At 43.2% G+C, this 9,110-nt stretch overlaps 1 protein-coding gene across 1 annotated transcript in view; it reads right to left on the bottom strand.

The window, feature by feature from the left end:
• Positions 1 to 2,598: 2,598 nt before the first annotated feature.
• LOC118975414 (nuclear body protein SP140-like protein) overlaps positions 2,599 to 9,110 on the bottom strand; it is a 56,232-nt gene continuing 49,720 nt past the window's right edge. The window contains exons 9-13 of the mRNA XM_037029339.1: positions 5,321 to 5,436; positions 4,522 to 4,630; positions 4,140 to 4,217; positions 3,794 to 3,925; positions 2,599 to 3,045 (exon numbers count right to left, since the gene is read on the bottom strand). Of these exons, the coding sequence (XP_036885234.1) occupies positions 2,968 to 3,045; positions 3,794 to 3,925; positions 4,140 to 4,217; positions 4,522 to 4,630; positions 5,321 to 5,436 (513 nt within the window). The 3' untranslated portion in view covers positions 2,599 to 2,967. The remainder of the gene's footprint in view (positions 3,046 to 3,793; positions 3,926 to 4,139; positions 4,218 to 4,521; positions 4,631 to 5,320; positions 5,437 to 9,110) is intronic.

The following is a 9,110-nucleotide window of genomic DNA, read 5'->3' as shown; positions in this document are numbered from 1 at the left end:
CTGGTATGGTGTGGCTTGGGATTGAAATCAGGTAGAACCACCAACTGAGCTCTCTGGCCAGATAGTATGAGGGGCTCTACTCTGCAGATGGGAAGAACCACTAGTTGGGCTCTCTCTTTAGGAACTGCTATATGAAAAATGCAGTCCACCAAGGTCTGAGTGCTGGGTGCCCTAAGCCCCACCTTTGCTTGAGTTTCCATTAGTCATCAAGTAGGCAGAAATCACCTAGCTTGTGCCTAAGCCAGACTGCTGAATCACATGGAGTTGTAATGGGGATTATAACTCTTGAACCTTTAATTTTTGTAGGTAGTATCAACCTCTGTCATTTACCTCTCCACCAGAATTATGACATTGCTTTCAACTTACTATTTTCACTGAAAAAAACTTTAGTTTCAGAGCCTTCCATCTGGCCTTTCCTAGGAAAGTCATTGTTATTTACTAGGTTAAGGAATGATGGGATAAAAAACCAGGTTGGCCAACTGCTATGTGTGTTTTTTTGTCCAATTTTTAAATTTAATTATTTTTCAAGTACAGTTTTCTGCCTATTACTCCCAACCCATCCCACCCCCGTGCTCCCCCCTCCCTCCCATTTCCACCCTTCTCAGTTGTTGTCCATGTATCCTTTATATATGTTCCTCTAAATCCCTCCCCTATTTCCCCTGAAATTCCCTCCCCTCTTCCCTCTGGTCACTGTCAGCCTCTTCTCTATTTCAGTGTCTTTGGTTATATTTTGCTTGCTTCGTTGTTTTGTTGTTTAGCTTCCTGTTAAAGGTGAGATCATATGGTATGCTATGTATGTTCTGACTATACCTCTGGCAACTTGGGAAATGACTGCTGGATGGCTGCATGGATTGAATGAAGTCAGTGTTAGGTGGACATTACCTTACTTCCATAAGTGTATTGTAACATTGGTCATTATGCTGTTTTGGGTCCTCAGATATCAATTTAGATACTCTATTAATAATGCTTAAAATTTCTATGTATTTTCTTTGTCTTGAATTTGGTTATTTGAATAATTGGCCATAGGTCTCCTTGGTTGAGAACTCAGAAAATTATTACTGTGTACATTTGCATGGTCCTTTCTTATAAGAACTACCCTCATTTCCATCCACAGATTATGGGACAAGTATTTGCCGAGGTCTGGAAAGTGTGTAGGGAATGTTACCTTTTCATTGAGGTAGCACTTGAGCCATCTGTTCATCTATTTTTAGTCTCTTTTGATAATAGATATGAAACAATGTCCTCTTGGCTGCTCTGTCTTGCCTGTAAGAACATCATCTTCTATTCGCTATTTCCTTAGACATCTATGGGCAGGGGTCCCTGGTTGTCATTTAAAGTTTGCTTCCATTACAGATTGCTCATCTCTCTCTTACAGTTTATTGCTGCCTTGGAGCTTCAATTATTCTGGAATGTTATCATTTCATTTGCTACTAGGGAATCCAGCTTTTACACGAGTCCTACATTATTCCAACCTACAGAGGACAATCCCACCTGAGCCCCTTAGGGATGTAGGTGTCCCGTCAACAGTGCATTCCTTATGACTTGTTAAGGTGGTGTTTCTGAGGGCACAGTCATCTGATGGATGGGTTTTCCAGCTGTAGAATTCGAGCTGTGCCATCTTCCTAAGGCTTATTCACTCTATTTTTTGTCAGCTCTGGCAAGTCTAATATGTCTTCTTCCACTTTAGCTAGTGTGCACTGTCCTTTGCAGCAAGCCCCTAAGAACTACCCAGGAACATACTAGACTCATAGACTTTGGACCTTGCCAAGCTAATTAAACTCTGTGGGCAGGAGAGTGTATCTGTGTCAGTGGCTCCCCTCCTTATCAGTGTTACATTCTAACATTGTTTTTCTGGGATCCACTCCCACACACAATCTCTTAGCACCTATTGGTACATGTGGACAGTTCTGTAGCTGTATTGTAGTAAACCATGTCTTCAGCTGGCCAGCTTATCTAGTATATCCCTAGTTTGATTATGACGAGAGAACTCTGCATATTCTTCGTTTGGACAGGATGGAGGTAGGAAAGGGATCTGCCTACCAACAGGGAAAGGGGGACCTTTTGCTGGCCTATGAGTTCAGAGGATCTAGAGTTCAGAGTTCTCAGGTGCATCTACCTAGGATACCTCATTTTGAGTTTCAGGGCTTCATGCTTTCTTTATCAGGGCCTTGACTTTGACTTAACAGGCCACCCTGATCTTGGATTTCAGTCTTCTCTGAAGTTCTGTCATTCTTAAAATTAGGGCAGGCCTTCTTTACTGTCTGCTTTCCAGCTGCAGGTGATCATGAATATATTTAAGCCTGTCATGTACTCCTTTTAGTACATTAGTGAGCTTAAAAATAGCCACCAAACTATACCGTTCTTATTATTACTATTTCTTCCTTTGTGAATGCTAGACAATTGTAACAGGTAGTATACCTGTTCCCTATTTCTCATTTGGGTGAATATTTTTGCAGCTGCACTGCTTGAGCACCCCAGGTATTATCAATATTCTCCATGTACTCTTCTGGCTAGACAGTGATCCAACTCAGAATTCCATGCTTAGAGCTGGCTAGCTAAGACCACTGTGTGCCAGGTTTCCTAAAAACAAAGCCAGTATAAAGTCTCTTATGTAAGTGATTTATTTTGATAATTCTCTCAGAAGGAGGGGAAGGGAAGCAGGATACTAAGGAGGGGAAATCTAAGCAAGGATGTGGCCATAGCTGGACAACAGCTCTAGTCTGACTCTCTGGGGAGTACAGAAACATGAATGGCTCCACATAGTTGGTTCAACCTTGGAGTGGGAACAAGTCCCCAGGCCAAAATGATGTAATGTTCAGGTGAACCTGGATTCATTTGGCCCAAAGCAATACCCCAGGGAGAGGTGGCATTGGCAGCCAATCCTCATAGCAGCAGGGGGATAAGAAATCTGCGAGAAAGCAGGACTTTTCAGGGTTCAAACAGTATCAACTACACCAGTGAACTGTTCTAATTTGTCTCCTCAATAGCAAAGATATCTTTGAAATTCTTCTTAAAACCATCCTGAATTAATTCTGCATCATTGCACTGGAAAGAAAAACAAAGATAATGACATTCATTATCAGTGTCATTAGACACTTTGCAATTGACAATGATCAGTACTGTTAACTAGGTTAAGTCTAAAACCATATGCAGCTAAGGGTAACTTGTTTCTCAAGAGTGTGATTACTTCTTGTTGCCTAGACAGAAATGGGAAATCATTACTACACTGGAGGACTCTTACTCATTAGGCTTGAGTTGACTCTTTCAGTGAGAGTTAGAAAAGTAATCTAAGATCTTAGCAACAAGCAAATATCACAGATGTCTATGTACAACCAATAACCTTCTTTTTACCTTGTCACTTCTATCCCCCTCTTGTGTCCACTGTTAAGTATATAGTCCACTCACATGCAAAGAACTCTGCAGTTGAGATTTATGAGAGGTCCAATTGTGTATATTTGGGGAGAGACAACAATAACAATATGACTTTAGGACATAATCTTCTCCTTAGGTTTAAAGCATGGAGGGAGAGACTGTTCTCAATGGGCACCTGACACATTTTCAGAGGGGAATGAGATCTCAGGGGCCTGGGGTACTGGTTACAGGAACACCTTCTGACTCACTGTTACTCTCCCTTGTGAGCTTAAATTCTGAATTAAAAAACTTACTCACTTCTTGAACCCTTGCTTATATAGGGTTGTCCTAAGATAAGGGAAACTAAAATTTCCCAGCCTAGGAAATGGAGGCAGAGTGACTTAATGAAGGAACATGAAATGGAAACAGGAAAGCCACTTACCTTGAGGATAGTAAAGAAATTGTCCATGGCTTGCATAAAACTTTTCACAGATGGGAATTGTCCCTCAATTACACTCTCCTTGATCATGTCCAACTTCCTAAGTTTCTCTAAGCAATGAGAAGCCTGTTTAACCTGGTGAGATATATATCAAAAAGAGAGTTACTGAGAAAGTGCAATGGCTGCCTTCTGTGGATTCCCATCAAATCCAGCAGAAGTCCAAGGTGAAGATAAAAGCTGTTCATGCTCTCCCTCCTGGGGGCTTCAGATCACAAATCTCACAAGTGCCCGTGTCAAGGTAAGGTAGCATCATGGTGGCCCATATTCATGGTTTGTTATTGTTACTCACATAATTTTCACATGGAATATTTGGGAAAATGTTGCCCTCCAAATGGCCATAGACCTTTAAGAGGAGGAACTCACATTTCTGCAAAAGAAGGAGACAGTGAATGACAAACAGCTAGGAAAGAAACAGCCCATAGGCATGTCCAGACACACACATTTCCACACCACTCTTCTGGAAGTTTCCCCAAACTCGTATTGCTCTAGGACACCAACATGTGATGGCGAAGTCTTTTTTCCCTTCAAAAAAGTTCCAGAGAGTTTTCAGCATGGTTCAAGTGTGGTCAGAGGAGGGGGCACCTGTTGGCACCTTTCCGCTCATCCCTTGACTGTTTGACTTCTCACATGAGAGTGGAAAGGAAAAGACTTGGGGTTTGAATCCAACTCACCAATTTCTCCTCAGGCCCCATCACCTTCTTCAGGACCTCAGATTCCCTATAACGCTGCTGACTTCTTGGTAGATTGTTTATTTTGCAGAAGGTACAATTCCAATTGGTGCTGAGATGTTAGATAAAAGGGATAAAGCACAAAGCCCAGAAACAGGTACAGTCCCTATGTCTCCCACTGTTCTCCTTTCAGGAATGGCCAGTAGGCACAGCAGGAGGATGAAGGGGACACCACCCAGGGTCTCCACAATTCTCATGTGATGATCCTCCTCCCGTAGAGGGTGGACCCAGGGGAAAGTGGCTGGACAATAGCACATCTGGCTGTGTTAGGGTGGGTTGTGGGTTTTCCTTTCCCTATCTGAGCTTCTGGGAGTACAGGAGCCCTGTCCCCCAGGCCTGAGTGCTGGAGACTGGACCTCAACCCATGGGGAATGGTCCTCCATTAGCCTGTTGAGAACATGGGAAATGAGGAACCAGTCCAGGATCTTGCCTTTTCCAAATAAGCACAGAATACAAAGAGTTGGCATTGCCACTCCGGAGAACAGAAGTCTATGTTAGGAAAGTTCTGGAAAGGACAGTAGCAGTGTGAAGGCAAAGGATGCAGCCACCAGCTTCAGCCTCCCAGAGAAGAGAGGAGAACCTTCCCCTCCTGCTATCAGCATCTTTCGGCAGCCTCTGGGATCATACTGGATCCTGTACCTCTGGCCCCACTGGTCCCCATCAAGAAACAAGGAAGAGCCCCACGTGTGGAATGTGCATGGCAGGAGGACTGGTCTATAAAAGGAGACAGGGGGGCACAAACCTCTTAGTGTCCACAGGTGGGAGGTGACAGTGCACATGAAAAAGGCTGTGACATTTTTCACAGCGGAAGAGCTTCCCTCCATCTTGGCAGATCTTGCATTTGTCTGAGTCTTCGCCCTAGAAGGTAAACAATGACATCTCCATGGGCCCCTGATGACCACCAGTGCTGTGGGAATCTAGGACTCACGGCCTTTGCGGGAACCTTCAGGGACTCTTATGTGTTCCGCTGAGCTGTGAAGGGAGAGCACTGAATGGAGGTTTCAGAAGAAGGATTCTTGCTCTGCCGAAAAGCTTGGGAGGAGTGGCTGTGTACCAGACCAGGGAAGTTTTGCCTATGAAACCAGAGACTGTAACACAAAGTCGGGCAACAAAACAAGAGGATGATTTAATGGGGATCTGAATCATTTTATTACCTTGCAGAAAAAACAAGTTTCTGAAATTAAGTGTTAAATCCATTGGTCCAGGACACCACAATGACTGAAATGAACTATGGAAAGGTAGAATATTGAGAAATTAATAAGATGGAAAAAACTTCTAAGAAAGCACTGATCCTCTCTTATTGGCTCTAGGCTCCCGTGAGTTGAAGTTGAAGGGTTTTGTAGGGGTTCTGGACTGTGGATTCTCAGCCTGGAGGGTTCCTAGCCCTGTGACAGTTACTTTGAGTTGGAAAGACCATGACACAGATGACCAGGTGGTGCCTGGGAGGATGGAGATCTTTGGCTCTGGAAGCCTGAGGAAAATGCCCCATGACTCAGGGCACATAAGGTGTGGAGGCTTCATCTCTCTGTGGCCAGGGAGTGTGGCAAGTGCTTTGCTCTAAACACACAATGGGGATTCCCTGCCCAATCAGCTGCAACTGGATTGCTTACCACTGTGAGTATTTGCCCATTAACCAGATTTTATGTCACTTGGAGAAGATAAAATTTGACAGCATTTGAATCCCACTTCTGTGGCATAACTCCTACTCATTAAAACCAAATAAATGTATAGAGCAGATACAAAGATACACTGTGTTATATACAGGTCATGTATTCATGAAAAAAAGCTGTCCTGTGATTGAGCTTTTTGTTAATGAAAAATACAGTGCAACGACTTATATTAAAGCTCAATGTCAGGTGCTGCTATGACACCTGGTAACACTGAGATGGCCTTGAATGGCCTATCTGCATGTTCGTCTCCCCATCCTGCTTTCCTGGATAAGGTCCCACAGCTAAAAAATGCTTCTTGTCAAGGGACCAACTGTCACACTGCCCATCCTGGAATATCTGGTTTCAGTTCCCTGTCAGTCATGGCATCTTTCAAACAAGCTAGACACAACTTCCCAGGGAAACCAGGGGACCACTCCATCCTCCCAACCCCTGGTGGCTCACTTGGGTCCTGAGGACCACCTTGGTGACACTTGTGTGCCTGGTACTCTCCTCGTTTCTCAGTCTGGGACTATATGTGACTAATAACACCTGTCAATCCACCCATCTATCCACTGACAGATGCCATTATTTTCCATCCCCCAAAGTACCAGTGGACATCCTTCCCTTATCAAGGGGATGAAGAGGAGGTGATTACAACAGAAAACCACTTTTTTTAAAACATAAAGATCAGCATTACATGTGAATGAGGAACTTTCAGGAACTATACCTGCCCCTGGTTGCTTTCCTGGTTCTGCCTTCCGAGAGAATTCAGACAGTTTGAAAACCACTCGGGGGTTGTTCTCTCCCAGACAAAAACATCCTGTCTATCCCATGGTCTGTTGGAGAAATTCTGCCCTTCCCGAGACTGTCTAAGATGACACAAATGAGGTTGGCTTGGGGACTGCACCCCCCACCATATATCAGTCCTGGTGGGAGGGAAGTGGGCTGTTGAAGAGCAGGAGGAGGCAGGGGTGACAGCGTCCATTTTTCTCTACTGTGACCCTGTCTGCTTTCTCTAACCATGTGTAGTATGCGTCATCTCTCTCCTGGGGTTACTCCCTCAGCCTCACTGCTTTATCACTTCCCTTCCCATCCTTCTCCTCCTACAGCATTTAGAGAGAATCCTCAGGTTTCTATCTTTGGCCATTCAGGTGGCCCCAGATGCTCAAAGCACTTTCAAAGATGCAGTTACATCAGTCCAGCTTCCAGCTGTCCAGCCTGCCTCCTGCCTTTGTGCACACACTGTGCTCACCCAGCATCTCCTCCTGGGCCCTTGAATCACACCCCAAACTCGCGTAGTCAAAACTTAATTTGTTCTCCTGTCCCCACACCTACTTCATGTTCTTTCTTGATGTTTCCATTTCATAAAATATACAGCTTCCTCCACAAATCTGAGAATCCATTGTCGGTCTATACTCATACTCAGATCCCAAAGCCAATCTATCCCTCCTCCTCACAGTGATTTTTAAGCTTCTTTTGTTAGTTCCTTTGTCCCAGTGGGGTTCACTGCATATGAGTATGCTGAGACCCTAATGAATGGTTCCACCTTAGTACGTAAAGTTTTTTTCTCACAATTTGTATTATATCTCTTTTTAAGTCTAGATTATTCTTTTTATTTTTTATTGAATATGCTGTTAGGGTTTTCCTAATTTTTCCCCTTTATACATCCTCTGCCCTGCATTCCCAACCCCCCAGCATTCCCTACTGCCTAGTTCATGTTCATGGGCTGTACATTTAAGTTCTTTGACTTCTCTTTTTACTATACCATTTTTAATCTCTCCCTAGTTTATGCCTACCAATTATGCTTCTTATCCCCTGCACCCCCCTAATTTTCCCCTCCCATTTCCCACTGAAAACCCTCTATGTGATGTCCATTCCCCTGATTCTGTTCCTGTTCTAGTTGTTTGCTTAGTATTTGTTTTTGTTCTTTTGTTTTTAGGTTCAACTGTTGATAATTGTACATTTGTTGTGATTTTACTGTTCATAGTTTTTTATATTCTTCAGTTTCTTAAATAAGTCGCTTTAATATTTCATATAATAAGGGCTTGGTGACAATGAACTCCTTGAACTTTACCTTATTTGGGAGGCACTTTATCTGCCCTTCCATTCTAAATGATAGCTTCGCTGGATAGAGTAACCTTGGATGTAGGTTCTTGCCTTTCATGACTTCATATACTTCTTTCCAGCCCCTTCTGGCCTGTAAGGTCTTTTTTGAGAAATCAGCTGACAGTCTTATGGGAACTCCTTTGTAGGCAACTGTCTCCTTTTCTCTTTCTGCTTTTAAGATTCTTGCTTTACCTTTTATCTTCAGTATCTTAATAATGATATGCCTTGGTTTGCTCCTCTTTGGGTTCAACTTCTTTGGGACTCTCTGGGCTTCCTGAACTTCCTGAAAGTCTATTTCCTTGGCCTGATTGGGGACATTTTCCTTCATTATTTGTTCAAATGCGTTTTCAATTTTTTGCTCTTGTTCTTCTCCTTCTGGCACCCCAATAATTTGGATACTAGAATGTTTAAAGCTGTCCCAGAGTTCATAAGCCTCTCTTCATTTTCTTGAATTCTTGCTTCTTCATTCTGTTCCAATTAAATGTTTCTTTCTTTTGTTCCAAATTGTTGATTTGAGTCCTGGTTTCTTTCCTGTCACTGTTGGTTCCCTGAATATTTTGCTTTATTTCACTTTGGGTATCCTTCATTCATTTTCTCATTTTGTGACCACGCTCAATCAGTTCTGTGAGGATCTTGGTTACCAGTTTTTTGAACTCTGCATCAAATAGGTCGACTATCTCCTCATTGCTTAGCTCTTTTTCTGTTTTAGTTTTGTTTTATTCTCTCATTTGGGCCATATTTCTTGGTCTTGGTATGCCTGTGAAGTTGTAAGGGGGC

This window comes from Sturnira hondurensis, unplaced genomic scaffold (genome assembly GCF_014824575.4).
Source record: "Sturnira hondurensis isolate 20B ecotype Veracruz unplaced genomic scaffold, ASM1482457v3 Scaffold0020237, whole genome shotgun sequence".
Taxonomy (NCBI): Eukaryota; Metazoa; Chordata; class Mammalia; order Chiroptera; family Phyllostomidae; genus Sturnira; species Sturnira hondurensis.
Note: the sequence above shows the minus strand (reverse complement) of the source record. Positions and strands in the feature narration are given on the sequence as shown.